Genomic DNA, 17,851 nt, shown 5'->3' with positions numbered 1-17,851 from the left:
AATCAAGGAATGCCACCGCAGCGTAGTATTCCTCCTCCAGCAATCCTTGATCCATCTCTTCACCCACCACCTCGAGGTCCTTTTCCTCCAGGAGATATTTTTAATCAAACAGAAAGACCTTTTGGAACACCAGGAAGACAAAATATTGACAGCATTTCTAATCCAGAGAAAAGAGTACCACTTGGAGGTGATAACATTCGGCAGGAAGGAGACAGAGATTATCGCTTTCCTCCAGTGGAAAACAGAGATAATCTTAACAGGCCATCTCCAGTAGATGTCAGAGATTCTGTTGGACGACCACCGGTTGATCCAAGAGAGGGTATAGGAAGGCCTCCAGTAGATGGAAGAGAACACTTTGCAAGACCACACGTAGACATGAGAGAAAATTTTGGAAGACCAGGTATCGATAACCTTGGTCGAAGAGAGCATTTTGGTTTCAATTCAGACAAGCACTGGGGACAGAGAGGAGATTATGATGAAAGAGAGCACCATGCCTTCCCCATTTACGGTGGCCCTAAAGGCTTCCATGAAGACAGAGAGAGGTTTCGGCATGTAAACTATAGATTTGATAGTAGAAGTGGTCCTAATTGGAATAGAGGATTTGAACAAGATGCTCACAGAGATTTTGATGACCGCAGAAGACCCTGGGAAAGGCAGAGGGATAGGGATGACAGAGATTTTAATTTTTGCAGAGAAATTAATGGAAACAGGTTTGGAAGAGACAGAATGTCAAACAACTGGATCCCCCCTCCACACCCACGGGTTTTTGAATATTTTGATGGGGCCACATCCCAGCGCAAAGTCGATAATCTGCCCCAGGTAAACGGTGAAAATACAGAGACAGAAAGTCAGCCACCAACTGCACAGGTGCAGGATGATCCAGAACTTTATGAAAAACTGGCATCTTCCGTCGAGATAAACAAAGAGAAGAGTGACACAGAAGCTGATATAGAGAGTGAACCAGTGGTAGAAAGCACAGAAACTGAGGGGACATAATCATCACTCAGTAGGTAAAAGATACCTTTTGTAAAGTTGTCATCTCTCTGTAATAGATAAATGGCTGACTGGACCGTAGCAGTTCACTTTTGTCTGCCAGAATTAAGTTAATCTGATGTTCATGTTCATCTTTCACTTAAATAACTGTACAACTGACTTGTATAGAACACTGTTCTTAATTTGAACATGGTAGGTAAACATTTTTCTTTTTTTTTTTTTTTCCCCTTTTTTTTTTCCTTTTTTTTTCCTCTGGTAAAGCATAAACTTGCCCCCACTTGCTTTTAATTTCAGAAAGATAAAATAACAGCTTGTCAAACAAAGACTTCCTATGGAAGAAAATGGAATTTTTTAGATACTACCCTTAGGTTGGCTATCGAAATTGTTATACTTGAAAACAGGTGCTGGTGTATCTTGTCCGTGTTTTTAGGCTGCTGCAGAATTTTAAAGTATAGACAAAGCTGTGATATTTTATGTTCCTACAATTCGGCAGAAAAAGAAATGGCCCATGTTATTTAAGGAGCATAATACAGAGATTAAAAGTGATTTTGTAAAATCGACACTATAGTCTCTGTTTTCTCTAAAGTAAGTGTTTGTGATTTGTTCCTCGTACTGCAGTGGGTTTAAAAAAAACTGAAAAAGTACATTTTAATGTTGGGTGCATTTTGTTTTTAGATGCCAATAAAGCATATTTGTTTGATAACAGTGTTCTAGGTATTGTATTTTTTTAAAAAAACCTGCAAGCTCTAAAAACTTGGAATCAGCTATGATATGTGCTTAGGTAGTTGTTGCAAAAGGTTTATATTATTTTTGTAAGACCAGTGCAACAGTTATATGTGCAAGAAGCGTATGGTTTTTACATTGGAAATCATGCAGTGATACTAGTTTATGTAAATGATATGTATGTAAATACTTGTGTAAACTGTTTGTAGATACCACTTTTTCTGTGCGTGCCTGTGTATGTGCACGCACTCACAGAATATTGTAGACAGTTCAATAAAACTGAAATGAAACTAGGTTGTAAAAATCTGCCTTTCACCTTCTATAGGTAGTACGATAAAACTTCTTTCACTGCCATATTGTCAAGCTGATATTTACGTTCTCATGCTCATTGTTACAATGTTCTTACTACTTCTAGAAGGTGGAACATGATACACTGTAAGAGTAAACAGTAGGATTTTAGCTTACTTTTTAAATGCAGATATGCACGAAGCCAAAACTAAAGCAAATATTTGCATTGTCTTATTTTGTAACATATTTGGTATTCTGGATAGGTAGTGGTAGCATTCAAGTACTTTGTGGTTATTTCTTTTTAGTGACTCGAAGTCCAGAAATGTTGCACGGAAAGTAAAAAGCTGTTGTTGGTCTTAAAAAAACCTACATGTTTTTAACAGAAATAAGGGGGGCTTTGTCTTTTGATGGCTTAATATTGAAGTAGAACCTCTTACTAGATCTTTGAGATTAATTGGCTGTTTAGTTAAATTAGTAGTGCTATTCTCTCCTGTTTCACCTACTTTGCTGCTTGTGTATCCTCTAAATTGGTGGCAAAAGATTTGGATATAGGGCCATGTCAGATGTTCAGTGTGTTCCACTCAAATGCATTTCACCAACTTCTTTCAACATAACATTTGTTAAAATACTGTGTCTGAAAGCATCCTTTCAATCTGTTTTGAGAAAGCTGTTTTTTCTCTTGCATAATAGGATCCAAGGGTAGATTCTGTTACATGAATGCCCGTTTGGTAGAAGAAACATCTTTAGCTCAGATTAGAATTTTGATCTTTAACATTAAAGGGTTAATGTTCAAGTTTTAATTCCCCTTCTGCTTCCCCCAAAGGGATGAAAGTATGAGAATGTCACATGAGTGTAAATCATAAGCATGTCTTTGAATGTAGAAGCAAGTTACGCATGCCTGTATTGTCCTCTTCCTCTGGAGGTAGGGTATTTTTTCATGCTGTGTCATGATTCAGTTTTTCAATTACAGGGACTTTTTATTCTGGATAGTAAATGAACTGTCAGCTTAATGAAGGTAGCCCTTTGAAAGCATGGACTTTAATGAATGATTCTTCATCTACTGTGCAAGTAGTAGTCATTAGGATGTAGCAAGGTATGCGTTAAATAACTATTGCTTTTTAATAGACCTTGCTGATGTGTTTATTATCAGAACGTGTCTCAGGAGTTGAGATGAACAATGTTTAAAGTAGAAGTACCTTCATGGGCAGACGCTGGTTCAAAGAACTTGACTGGTGCTGCTGCACCACTTACTAGTAGTATTCTGGTCAGACAGAGATGGTTGTGTGAAAGTACAGATGCACAAAATAGCAATGAGGATATTCTATGAAATTAAGGAATTTTATTTTAATATGTGCAGTGTGAGAAGGCTCAAATCATAGACCACATAAATACTCAGAATCGAACACATATTGGCAGTAGCTTTTACTTTTCAAATATTTTTTTAATTTAAAACTGAAAGTCAATCTGTTTTTCTTTTTCTAAACTGGGACTGGCAGCATGCTAAATTGCTCATAGTATGATGCTTTAGGTAAATTACAAGGTGAGAGATGTTAAACAATTTGGTTGGTAGTGGTATAGAACAATGTATGATTTACTGATTTTTTCATCTTTGTTAATATCTTTTAAGCATTAATAAATTGGCTACTGTACATATGTGTTACACCATCAATTTCTAACAAGTATTTTATTTTTGTAGAATAAAAATTTGTTGTGCAGTCTTCAGTTGCATCATGTTTACAGCTAGAACTCTTCCATTTCTTATTTTATTAATGTAGTGTGCAAATATGACCAGAATAGCCAGGTTCAGAAACTTGAAGGGACTTAATATTTACCAAAACAGTATGGTTTCTTTATCTTGCCAGTAGGAATTTTAAAATCTTTCAGAATTTGAGCAGACTTTCCTTTCTTACTGTAGATTAAGCAATCGTAAACCAGCACTTGCACTGAAAGGAGCTGTACTGTGATCCAGATCAGTTTTTTGATGTGGTTCACTGTAGTGTCATGGAATTTTTGCTGATGCAAAGGAAAGACTGAGATTGGGACTGAAAGAAGTTGGGGGTCAGGGATTTGGGCAGCATTTCTGGCTTATGCCTCTTTAAAGCTGGCTCTAGTGATGAAAGGTGTCAATTCTAGCAAGAGAAGAAAGCCGATCTACTATTTACATAAGTAGCATACATATTGACAAATATTTCAGGTAGTTTTGCAGGCAGTACAATATATTTAGGCATACACGTTTACTTGAAAAACTTATGCATTAGCAAGTTGTTTGATGTATTTATTACCTTTTTAAACAGCCTGTGATTCTGACCTTACACCATAATGTATTTGAGCAGAATGCTACATCCCTAAAGATTACAGAGATGAAACATAGTCTTCATTTGCTCTAAGGACATGAATTCTTTGCTGAAGCCTTTTTCTGTGAAATAATGGTACACTTTCGTTTTTATTTGTAGTGCTTCATGTTGTTACTACAAACTCAAGGGAGTAGATTCTGTTAGATTCCTTTGCTTCAGTAGAGTACTATACCATTCTTCAAGCCATTTCAGTGATTTAAATGGCTGTTTATGAAGTTAAGGTACTGTTACCCTGAATAAGGAAAGATGGGAATGCTGTAATCAAGCCTGTAGTGTGGCATGCACAGGCATTACTTAAGCACAGTTGGAAAATTATCAAATGAACTACCTATAGAAGGTATTTATAAAATAAGCCGATTCCTTGCAGAACTCTGAAAATAGAATGACAGCAGTTTTGGTGACATACAAGGATACTTTATGCTGGTCAACACTCAAAGTACATGTTTTCTTGGTCCATATTCCTCTAACTCAAGTATTTGGGTCATTTGATTTGAAGCTGGTAAAAATTGATCTCAAATTTAATTTTCTGTATTTTCAGTAATGTGTTTAAACTTAACATAATACTAAGGTGACTTTTTTTGTCTCTTGATAAAGGGAGTTGAGCAAATGTAATTTAAGAACCTATTCAGAGTATCAGGAGTCACCAAGAGTAACTAGGACAATTTTTGTTGTTAATTCAGGTAATGAAAAGATCTTTTTTTTTCCCCTGTTGACAGCTATTGCTGATTCTTTGAATTTTACATTAGTCACATTTTCCTTTCAAGTGCTGAGCTTTTACAAGTAAGCAGGTACTGTGAGGCCGTCGACTTCTATACATGAGAGATTGATTTAAAAGGCATAAAGACAGGATACTTTTTTTGAATTCAAAGCTGTTTATTTGAACAAGAATGGTAAAAGCATATTTCTGCCATGTTGCTGTACTATATCCATTCACATCAACAGAAACTTTGCAGTGGCAAAGAGAATATCATAGTTCAGGACTTTCTTAATTGTAACTAGTCCTATATTTCTCCTTGAAGGGTCTTCCTAGCGATATTATTCACTCCACTTAGTCTGTACAAATTCTTTGGGTACTCAAACGTTTTTAATTTTAGTAACATATGTGCATTATTTCATAGTAAAGTCAAGTAGAACTACTAAAAAGAAAATTTATTACTTCTCTTTAGGAGTAATAACTTCCAGGAAAGGTGTATAGGATCTGAAAAGTTATTCTTGTCAGTGATGGGATGGTACAAAAATCTGTTGAGGTTTCTTTTGAAGTGGGCAAGCTGTAAAATTGTAATTGCCGTAATTCTTGTATTCCTTTCTGTCTTAAACAAACCTGATGAAAAAGCGTAGTCTCTTTGAATATCCTACTCTTAGTATCTTTTAGATCCTCTGTTGCCAAAGATCAGAGGAGGAGAAGAACTAGTGATCTGGGCACTCTTAAAAATCAAGAGGTTGTTAGGATATGTTGTGGATTTGAAGATGAATGTATTTTCTCTTTTTGAGAAGCTTAAAATGCACATTTCACCACTTGCATAGTAACAGTGATATTAGTGGTGTCACTGGTTTACTAATGTTATTCTGTATTTTGCCAGTTTTCTTTTAAAGTTCACTAATTTTAATTTTTCTCTTCTTATCAGATGAAATCATACTATTTTGTGCTTTACAGAAATTACCCCAAAACAAACAAAACAACTGGTCAGAGAGTAGATTGGTTTAGATGAACATTTTTTCCTTCATGATTTAATGCTTTAATACTTCAAGTTTCCTCTTGAATGATTATCTGTATGCATTATCTGTGTTATAACGGATATGTGTTCACATTAGCATGTATTAAGCTTTCTGTTGGAATGCAGAAAAATTGTGACATTCTTAGAGGTCGATGACTTGTGTTTCTAAAAGTAGAGTAAACTACACAGACATATTGATTTGTATACTGGAGCATTATAATTGTGTTGGAGTGATACAATTATGTACAAGCCAGTGCAAAAAATCCTTAAAAGGTGAAGAGTATCAAGTGGATACAGCATTGTTAACTCAGATGTAGATTGGTAGGATTCACATACACCATAGATGCAGGGACTTTGGATCCGAAAGTCACTTCCATACTGAATTATAATTATATCTGGGAAAATAAAAAATGTAGCTTTTTTCTTCATAACACCAGGAATTAAGTAGAAGTAATCTTAGTGTTTGAAGTCCTTCCTAAAAATGCATATGCCTTTATCTACTCAAAATAAGCTCTACAGTTGTCTCTTTAGTTGATCAAGGGTCAAAATTACTTTAGAGTTACGCTGTTTCTGAGGTAATCAGATCTCATTCAGCAATGCAGTGAAATGCAATTTTAAGTTTTAAAGCTTAAGTGCCTTAAATTTTTCACTCTGAAAAGGACCATGTATTTCCAACTTTAAGCAGAAATGTGGACAAAATCAATTAATTTTTGTGTGTAGAATTTGAGATGCAGTTTGGGTTCAGTGATTTTTCTGCTAGAAAATCTGTCATTTCAGTAGTGTAAATACATAAATACTAAATGGACGATGAACTTCAAAAATGTTAACTGAAAGTTATACTAGTCTGTCCAGTACATTTTTCATTTATTTTCACATGCTTGCAATACATTGTTTTGTCAAGTGGTGCCATCACAGAGTTCCTCTTACCACAAATTAGAAACACCTTCAAATTATGTAATTCAGTTGCATAACTTGAGTTATTTAAATGTAGGACAATCATGAATCTTTCTCTTGAAAATCATGGATTTCCTGTACAGTACGACTACTAATATAGGTAATTCATTGTTGAGAACCTTATTTTTCAAGCTGTCTGTGATTAAAAGTAAAATACTGAAGCTAGATTGAAATGCTTACTGATTAATTTGGAATGTTTTTATTTATTGAAAGCAAAATAATGGCATCTTCTCAAATTTCATGTTGATTTGAAAAATTCATCACATTAAAAATATGAACCTGATGGGCTGTAGTTCTGTGAATTGATAAAATGAGCGAGGCACCCATTATTTTTTTTAGAATGTAAACCCATGAAGTTATTAGGATAAGTATGTAATACAAAATACTGAAGTGTAGTCTTCAAGTTTTGTGTGCATACTGTCTACAGTTTCTGTGTGTTCACTTTATACATGCTTTACACCTGCAATCCTCACTGCATAGTCAGAAAAGAGGAAAACTGTGGAAATCAGGAAGGTGGCCTGAAATAGCAAGTTTGAGCAGACACCAAAAATGCTGTACAGATTGGATCCATATGTAAAATGTGAGTAGGTAATGTTACTTCAGAGGCAGTAGCTTGTTAGTCTGATTGGAAATCGGGTAAAACCTCAGTTACAAAGCATGAATAAACCTTCCTTTTTTTCAGATTTAGTAAAAGCTAATGCACACGTTCTGATTAAATATTCACTAATTAACAAGCAGGCATCCAAAGATTTTAAGTAGTCCTGAGAATTTTTCTTAATGTTGCTGGTACCTTAATTAAAACAAACAAAAATCCCCAAGAACAACAACAACAAAACTACAACAACAAAAAGAAAAACAACCATCAACAAAACCAACTAACAGAAAAACAAACCAACCCACAAACAAAACCAGGAAGGTGTAAATATTTTTAAGACGGTAAGAAGTAAGTTGATAGAAATGTTAATATACCTATTTGGGTATTTTTAAGTTTACCTGCCAAATCCATCCATGTAAGAGTATGATAAAGAGCTATCTCACTTGCAAGGAATGTGCTGAACTGAGGTGTCAGTGTAAGATCCAAGATTTTTTAGTTTGTTGTTTATCTCCCAGACCAAATACTGACCTTGTTCAGGATTCCACTCTGAATGTTGACTAGAGATTATTCTGATGAGTGCATATGTACTTTGTCTAATACATAGTACGTCATACATATTACATCACTGTAATATAGACACAACTAGTGAGAAGTTAGGAGTGATGTTTGGGGCAAAACCATCAGAGAAATCAGAAGAGGAAATTACTGAATTGTGTGAACCATCAATCTGAAATGCTGTTATTGAGGCATGTCTGTTTAGTATGGAGATACCATTTACTTTTAAGTATCTCAGGTAGTTAAAAGGGTGCGTTTCATAATATTATGCCAGTTTGCAGTCCTAGCTACAGTATCATTTGCTTTCTGCTCTCTGTAGAAAATACTGTTTTCTTGATGGAAATTATTACATTACCTTTCATGTTATTTCTAGAGACTTTAAAATAATGCTGCTTCAGTCTTATTACTAAAGCAATTTGTGATACGCAACCTCACTCACTTATTAGTGTGACACTGCTATTAGCTTCATGGGATCCAGAATTTCAAATGCTTTGTCTTGCATGTCTCTGGTTCCTTCTTCAGCAGCCTTTAGAAAAGCGGGTGGTAGAAGATTATCTGGTTCTAGTTTCACAGATTTTTTCTACAGCTTTTTAAGCCCAAAACCTTCTAGGGGATAATATTTTTATCTTTCAAATCTTGTTCCCCTGTGCAAGTATTTATGAGCAGGCAGCCCTAATAAAGATTGTTTCGAGATTCTGACAGTATGGTGGAATAGATTGTGCAAAATGTCTGAAAAGAATTGCAAGTGCTACACTTGTCTGGTTTTGTGCAAGGAAGGAAATTCATGGAGTGAAAGCAAGCAAGCAAATTAAAGCTAGTCAAGTGCATTGGTTTTATCTTCTGGCTCTCCCCAAATGATCATACTCCCTAAGCAGATCTTTTCACTGCAGCATGTAGAGCAGCCCTGTAATAGACAGTCACTGTTCTTTTTTAGAATCACTTATGTCCTCTAGATGTCTTTTCCCCGTTTGCTTACTGCATTTTTTGAAAGGTTGTGTTTTATTTAAATAGCTTTTTTCTTCAAATGATTTAAAGAAAAATAAATGCATTAGGTTAATAAAGTTTTCTTACTTCATTTTAGAATGCGCTGCCTAACTCTTTTCAATAAACTTCCTTCTCCAATGAAAAGTTCTTACATTTCTGTGTTAACCAGAATAGAAATAAGAATGGATGACATGTAAAAAAAGAAATAAAACTTTTATCCAAAATCACATATTTTTGTCATGATAGTCTGGTTCCAGCATCTTCAAGAACATAACTAAAATGGCGTTTTTCACACCACCCAATACTTTATGCTGTCTCTGATATGCAACTTGAAAAGTCACGCACAAGTCAGAGCAACTTCAGGAGCCGTCCCATGCAACACTTGCACACTAGTGAATGCCAAGGTTTTGCATTCTTCTTCTCTCTTCCTTACCTTGTCACCAGATATTTTAATCTAATTCATAGTGAAGAAATTTAACCAAGAAATTATCTGAAAATGATGAATTTAAATTTTCCCAACTTTGAGAATTAATTTGTTCTAAATGTGTCTCCTCTTGATACAGAAAAGCAAGGAAACACAAACCCAAAAGGAAAAAGTTTGAAACCAATTTTCTAAAAATTTCTAGCATTTTATGGGTAAGAAAACGAAGACCCAAGGAAAGTCAGCTAAAGAACTGGAAAGGTTTTCATACATGGTTTGTTTTACCATCTTACTGGCCTTTTTTGAAAGTCATCTATTTGAAAATTATGTCTTCTTAGAGGTCCTTTCCAAGAAACTTTGCTGTTGTTCTTCTGTCTCATTCATCTTTCCAAAACTGGGACCTATTAAGCATCTTATTATACAGCTTTGAAATTATGTATCTTGTCTTACAGTAATGGTCTAGCATTGATTTGAGCTACATACCACAAGATACACAATACATTAGAATTAAGTATTGTTGAATGATTGATGCTTGTGTACATACTCATTTAATAGAAGCTTGTGGAAAGCTTAGCTGCAGCATTTCAAGTGTGCACCATAGGAAGGGAAACACGGAGTACAATATGAATTCATCCTCTTGCTGTACATTGTTACACTCATGGTGTTCCTTCAGCCCCTGCATCTTTGTTTTGGCTTCCACTCCTGCTATGTCAAAGGAGTCAAAGTTAGATGTGGGTGTGTTCATGTGTAGATTTAAGTTCACATCATCTCTGAAAATCAGGTGAATATTTAAAGATTAAATATTATTAGGGTTCTAAATTCAGCTTGCTATGAAACATTTGGTTGGTTACACCAGAGTTCTACGCTACTTGATTGTTAGGATCTTACTTTTTTATTAAGTAAAATGAAACAAAATATTCCTATATACATAGGAAAGGTTCGAGTCCTGTTGGTGATTGATGGTTTGTTTTTTTTCTGTGAGAATATAAAGCTCTCAATCATATACTATAAAAAATAGTGCTCTAGTGGACTGTGACAGACAAAGCCTTAACTCTGGCGCTTGGCTAGGAAAAACACCTACCACAGCTTTTCATCTCAGACTATGAGATAATGGAGGAAGTGCAAACAGCTCGAGGCAAATCACTGTGCCTTCCTTACAGGTGTGCAGGTGGACGCCCCGAGGATGCGCTGGGCTTGAGCCATGTAGATACAAGGGTCATCCTCACCTGGGGGTCAAGGTTTCCTTTTCCGCCTGAGCCACAATACCAGTATACTACAGTAGGCAGCGGAATAGTCTTTTTATACTGAACTTTGTCACATGGTTAATATTTATAAATAGAAGTATTTGATATGTTTTTCAAGTTAATCATTGCTGGCATGTCAGATTTGTGAACGAGCTGCTCTACTTGAACCCTGCTATGAGCAAGAAAGATAAAGAGATGGTTAAACCACTGTAGGTGCTTGTTTGGATTGTTTTGAAACAGAATTGTGTCTGAGGATATTGTAGGCATGCGATGCCTACTTCTAGGTCTCATTTTCTGGGAAGAGGCCATGGGTTAAATTCTGAAACTTTTCAGGGTTCTGACCGTCTGAAATACTAGCAATAGATGGATTTCTCAAATGTACCATTCACGTGCATTTGCATTTCCATGGTCCTGACCATGCTTGGTAACGATTGTCACAGAAGTGCTACATCCCATCATCATCGCTGTTCCTAACCAAGATGTTCCTAGGTTTTCTTCAGTGTCCTTTTGAATACTTCTGATGCCATTGTTCTCCATTTCTGAAGAGTTTGAAATAGGAAGTTTGGTGGGTTTTCTTCTGGCACAAAATCTCTGCTGGAGTGACAAAATAGTTCCCCAGTTGGTATTTTCACTCTCATTTCTCTGACAAAAGCTCTTTGCAGTGAGCATTTCAAAGCTGGTTATTATAGTATTGCTTCCGGTGTCTTCAGTCTGAAAGTGAAGCTTCAATGGATTTTGAAGGAACAAGTTTCATGTACTCTTGCTATTCCTTTATCCTTTCCCCACCAACAGAAAGGAGTGGTGTCCAGCCAGCTACTGCAGGCTACATTCTTAAAAGGGAAGGTCCAGTGCATCCAAAACAGATACTTGCATCATTTTGAAGAAAAGCTGCTGCAGCATGTGAAAAAAGTGAGCCTGCCTTGCCAGGACACCTTATCCAGGTTTTGAATCCCTGTTTGCAGCAAGCCTCTGGCTATAGGAAGAGGAGAATGGCAGCTGGATAAGTTGCTCCCCTAGCTAACTACCATCTGCACTGGAGCTCAGAGACCTTAAATTAGTTACAAGACCAGCAGCTGGCTATCTCTTTTGTGAAGCATGGCCAGTTCTGACATGCTTGTGCCAAACACGTGAAACACGAAGCAAAGCTCTAAGCCCTACTATTACCCATGAAGTACACAGATACTGGGTATTGCTGGGTCTTGTCTGTGACATGAGGCAAGTGCTCTCTTCCCCATGTGCCTCTTTCTGTCCTCTTTAGAAAACATTACTGCTCTTTGCATGTAAGCCTTTTTTGATTTCCTATTTAATTCTTACCTGCATAAATTAGAGCTAGATGAATACAACAGTGGTGAGAGGAGTTGCATATCCCTTCCTCACAGAAGTAATTAATATAGTCAGGATCTTATACTCTACACCAGTGCCATTAAAGTTGTTGTTTTCAAGTGGTGGTTGAATCTTGGATCACAGTATTTCTATAAACAAACACGTGTTCTGGTTGTACGGGCTGCAGTATAAAAAGAATTTTAATTAGTTTCTTTTTGTTCTTTTACCTTTTATCCTTTATTCTTTATATCCTGTACCCACGTATATTGGTTCTGTGTATGTACAGTATGCTCCTAAAAAATAATCAGTAGTTTATTAACTTCTCTCAAAAAAAAAGTTTTCTGCATTTATTTCCATCTGAGTATATCATAACATAATGGAGTGAGAGGAAGATGTGAAAATGAGCAGCCAAGCAACAACAGAATAATAGCACAGGAACTGGAAAATCCGTTCTAGCAGGACTGAGGAGTGAGTCGTGTGCAGGAACAGGAGAGAGCTTTGGAGCTCGATCACCTTATCCGTGGTTAACAATCTAATATTTTATTCCACACTCTGAAACGATGAACACTTTCATAATCAAATCCATAGGCAGCAACAAGCTGTCAGTGTCAGAGTACGCTGGGGTTTTTCTTTCAAGAGATCCTGGTTTTGTGAAAATTATAGAAGCTCCTTTCAGAAAGGTGTAAAATGTTGCATGTTCTAAAACATTTTCTAAGCACTTGCTGATTTTGTTAGTGATGCAACAAATTTGAGATTTTATATTCCTTTCTTTAGTGTTTTAGTACTGATGAAATACGTTTTTAATGTGTCAGCAGCGACCAAAGGGAGTTTACTGTGGTTTTGAAGAATTGTGAAATTAAAGGGTTTGTCAGGTTACTGGGGTCTATGTGTGTTTTCACTTGGTTATAAAGCAGAATTGGTGCCTAACTAGCTGGGTGCTGTTGAGGGTTAATACTTCAGCATTTTTGTTTTGCTGTAGGTTTTGATAATTTCAAACATGCAAGACTGGGTTTTGTCAGCTTTACAGACCATGGAGGTTCATGTGTGACTGTGAACAGTCCAGAGGAGTCTTGTAAACTAAGGACAAACATGATGTTAGTAAAAGCCATGTTAAAGGGAAAAAAGCGATTCTGAAAATAAGAAATGCGGAATCCTATGTTTATGAGAGTAGGGTGTCTTTCTTAGTTTGACAGAAACTGTAATGAAAAGCGGCTGAAATAGCTGGTAGGAGAGTATCTGGCTTACTTCTAAGAAAAAAGTAGTCACTTCAGTTTCTTTGCTAAGATCTGTAAGATTAGTCTGTTTAACTTGTTCTCTTGAAATATCACAGGATACTGAAATCTAACCAAATGCTTATTTAAAAATCTTTTGGAAAAATGCAAGTAGACTTAAGCAACTATTAAGAAGCTACAATAGAAACACAGGGCCAGTAATTTGCAGTCTGTACTGAGTATCTTTGAGCAAGGGTGCTACCCAATAATTAATTTTCTTTTCGTAATTTCAAAATAAGATATTTTTGCAAATACTAATTTCTTTTAATTTTTGAAAGTAATTTTGGTATCTCTTTTTACTGTTGCTTGCAGTTAAGATGGCTTTTCTTCCCCGGATTTTGCTTCTGTTTTATTAAATGTCTTTCCTGAGCCGTGGTTGCTTGCTGCTGTGAAACCAGCAGAGGGTGCACAGAACATACGTAGTCGTGGCTTTTTCTTCACAGTCCACTGTGGTGCTGACATGTGGAAACCAGGTAGCTGTCCTCTTAAGTCCTATTCAGGTGAGGTACCATGAGATTTGAATATGATTCTCAACATAATTCAGTGTTGTGCTTTAGTGCGCTGTTTTCCATTCGATTCATGTGTGTACATGTTAACTGAGGGTAGTTCTTCCCCTGTGTTGTATGCTAGGCTCAGGATAGTGTACAAGTTCCTACTCACCTGGCCTTTAAACACCTGCTGTAATTAACAGGGATTATACAGTCATCCTTTTCACACATCAAAGCTTACTTTAGAAAATGCTGGTGAATCATAGTTGTTTATCACCATGATATTTTATGAGAAAGGTCTGTGAAAGCAGATGGTTAGATATTTCTGGTTTTTTGACTGACCATAACAAAACCACTCCTGATACTAAACTGCATTAGCACACAGAGGCTCTGCTGATGGCTGCCACCCTCCCACCCCGCTCCCACCAGCAAGCCTTGCCTGCTAATTCCCAATTTCTATCTTATCTGACCTATTACAAAGTAGTTCAAGGACTTAGATAACTTTTGAAAATTTGTCTCCTTTTATAAGTCCTGGACTCCTTTTTGTCAGAGTGTTTCTGCTTTGTTTGATCCTGAAATGCTTTTGTTTTATACATCAGAGAAGCGTGGTCAGGAGACCTCAGTTAAGAAATGTAGCTGAGGAAATCTGCTTTTCATTATCTTTAATTTTTATATTTTTATTTTTTGACATGTAGAAATGCTCTGTTTAACTGCCGTTTAGTAAGTTTTATTCTGTTGAGTGTTCTTTTTGACTGTGTAATGTATCATGTCTGGAAGGGGACCAGCCAAGTACGCCTTTGGAAAGAGCTGAGTAAAAAACTTTTACCTAAACCCGTCTGCTCTGGTGGTGGGGGTTAGGATTTGAAGAGCTTTATAGATTTGTCACAGCTTTTAGTAGGACGATTTTTATCCTATCATCTTTTGTAAATTAATCTGTTGAATTTACATAGACCCTTAATGATACCGGTTTTCTTTGTAGAGTAACTTTTGTGGGCTTGCATGTATTTAAATTAATTTATCTGATCCCTTTCTGGACAGGATTGTAGGAGTGTTCTAACCCAGTAAAATATTGATAAAACTTGTTTCCAGACTAGGAATGTTGTAAATATGTTCACACGTTTTTGATATTTGTGGATAATGTGACTGGTGAGTGGTATGTTTCAGTAGATAGGTACTTGAATTGTTTTTAGACTGCTTGTGTTGTCTTATTATCAAGTCCATACGAAGTCGGTGAGCTGACAGAGGTAATCAAATACTACTCCAGAGGAGACTGGCTGCTCTCAGTAATAGGCCCCCTTCAAATCCTGTCTCTCCAACAGGGATTCGCTTTCCCCTTGCAGTCATCTCTTGCCTCCTGGCAGTGCTTGTGGGTGTCTCACCATTCCTTGAGAGCAAGAGCTGTTGCAGCGCTTGTCTGTGCAGTCCCATTTATATCTCAGTTTTGATGTCCACGTGCATATCCTACCAATTGCAACAGTTCAGAAATGGGAAAGTAGGTGTAATCTTCCATTTTCAGCTATAAACCAGTCCTGTGAGAAATACTATGAATGCTTAAAATTTTTTTTTGCATAGTGTTTGGTCATTTATACAATGAAGTCTAATGAATAATACAGACCTTTGGCTTTAACCACTTACAAAGTTGCTCAAAATGAATAGTATTTATTTTACTGCACTCTGAAAGATTTCTTAATGAAGTCATTGCCTTCATGTACTCTGCTTTAACAGTGAATGTATTGCAATAGTGAATATATCACACAACCTGAAAATCATTTATCCATGTATTAGTATTTAATAATAACTTACTCAATATTTTTAGTATATTGAAAATGAGTATATTTTGTGTATAATTTCGTATCTTAATGTAAAATACATCACAGGTACTATTTTCTAAGACATAAAAGGAGTCTTCCTAAGTTTAACATGTAGGACCATATAGCTGTGGCACCTAAGTGGCCCTCCCTAATTTAATTTCCATATGAATAATCTGAGGGGAAGGAAGGAAAAAAGAATCTTTAGTTTAGTTTTATTATATGAACCTTAATATACATTCATCATCAGTATGATACAGTTGCATAATACCACTTTGAAGGATTTTTTTTGTCCCTCGGTGAAGCACTTTTATCCTGTGTTTGATTTACCCTTACGTCTGGCTGAGTTTCTAATGCTTGCTTGTTAGAATAAGTGCCTAATTCTGTGAATTAGCCTGCCATAAATCACTGAAATATACTCATTAGATCAATTTCCTGTTAACATGTTTCTGCTTTGTAATTTCTATTTGTAACTTTTTTTCACAAGCATCTTGTTTTTCCAGCATCTTGTTGGAATCAAGATCATCACATCAAATGCAACTTGATTTTTGTTTATTTATAGCAGACCAAGCTCATTTCTAGCTGAGTTACACTGTAATTAAATGTCTTACTTTGGATCTCAAAGCTTTAAAAAAAATTATTTGTATTATTACTTGTATGAAAAGTATTTCATCATTCCAATTGAGTCTTATTTTTGTAGCTCTTAGGTGAAAACAGAAACAAAAAACCTACAGTTGTCCTAAAAGCCTTTTCTTGTGGATTTACAGACACTGTCCTATGCTCTTCCTCTCACCCCACTTCTGCCCCCCGCTGGTTGTTCTTGTAGAGGTAGGAAAATGTCAAACCGGCCCTAGATAACTGGTATAGGCTCAGGTTTTGAAGCTTCTTCAGCCTGCTGAGATCCCTCAAAATGTTCTAACGTTAGTCAGTCTTTTTAATGTCAAAGAGCAAGTTTCAGCCTACTTGTAGTGGGGTTTGCTTTCTTAGGCAATTCTTTCCTCACTCTAAGCTGTAGTCCGTTGGCATCTGGGATGCACAAGCTGGAAAACAATGAGTTGAGCAGCTCATAATGTATATAATGCCAGCATTTCTTTTTTTCCCCAAATAAACACCATCTCTGCCTCAAAGAATGCTCAGGTTCCAGTAAGGTAGCTAAAGCCTGTGATGTCTAACTCAGAGGCTGTTCTTACACATTAACACAGGTTCTGCAGGGAAATGCAACACCGAGTTGCGAGTACAAGTAAGTTTGAAGTGTAACATTGTACTGACTTACTGTTAGTCTCATTTTTAGTGGCTCAAAATGGCTGGAAGGAGGGGTGATGAAAGGAGGTTGGCATCTAAAAGAACATGTGATGTCTGCTTTGCTTTACTAAAATCTTAATCTCATTTGTACTAAAATTAGTTTGAGTACAGTTTGGGTTAGCTGAGATTTGCCTTCATCAGAGTGTTCTATATACATCTATTTCCTTAGTCCAGTGTTACCTGTAATACACTGGAATAGTAGCTGGATTTTGTAGTTCATTTTTTTCACAGTGCTTTGTACTTAGTGCATCAAGAGCAACCCACAGGTTTACTCTTACACTGTTGAAATGTGAAAGGAAATGTCAGAAAAGTAGACATTTTCATGTGATAGCCTTTGTTGTGAGTGACTAGCTTCTTATTCATCTCTTTATTAAGATCTTTTGTGGTTCTTCTCTGAAGTTCCAATCCTTTCTGTGTTTTTCCTCCATACTGCCATGAATATCTTCTCATTCTATTCAAGATCAGTGTGATTGTAGTATTTCCTACAGCTGCTGAGTATGATTAAATTATGTTCTTTACTGCGAATTGAAGGAAGGAAGTTGTCCTGGGTTCAGCTGTGGCAGTTATTTTTCTCCTTCCTAGTGGCTGGTGCAGTGCTGGGCTTAAACCACGACAGAAGTAAAGAAGAATCTGGGTTTATAACTCTTTGGGCTTTTAGAGCATAACTACAGTTTCAGATTTTACATGGGCATGAAGTCTCATCAAATATGGATTCAGTAAGGTGTTTTTTAGAATTATTGCTTAAAAAAAAACATGGTAGTTGATTTTTGTCCCAAGCAGTAGGAAAGAGGAATGTTTGCAGTTTTATTTATATCAGTGAATAAGGGAAATCG

The 17,851-nt window shown here is 36.3% G+C and overlaps 1 protein-coding gene across 1 annotated transcript in view; it reads left to right on the top strand.

Annotated features, from left to right (window-relative positions):
• LOC104412435 (protein SCAF8-like) overlaps nucleotides 1–1,029 on the top strand; it is a 33,246-nt gene extending 32,217 nt beyond the window's left edge. The window contains 1 exon segment of the mRNA XM_010023159.1: nucleotides 4–1,029. Coding sequence (XP_010021461.1) covers nucleotides 4–996 — 993 coding nt within the window. The 3' untranslated portion in view covers nucleotides 997–1,029.
• The last annotated feature ends 16,822 nt before the right edge of the window (nucleotides 1,030–17,851 follow it).

This window comes from Nestor notabilis, unplaced genomic scaffold (assembly GCF_000696875.1).
Source record: "Nestor notabilis isolate BGI_N333 unplaced genomic scaffold, ASM69687v1 scaffold10041, whole genome shotgun sequence".
NCBI classification, from domain to species: domain Eukaryota; kingdom Metazoa; phylum Chordata; class Aves; order Psittaciformes; family Psittacidae; genus Nestor; species Nestor notabilis.
This window is presented reverse-complemented; position numbering and strand designations above follow the sequence as displayed.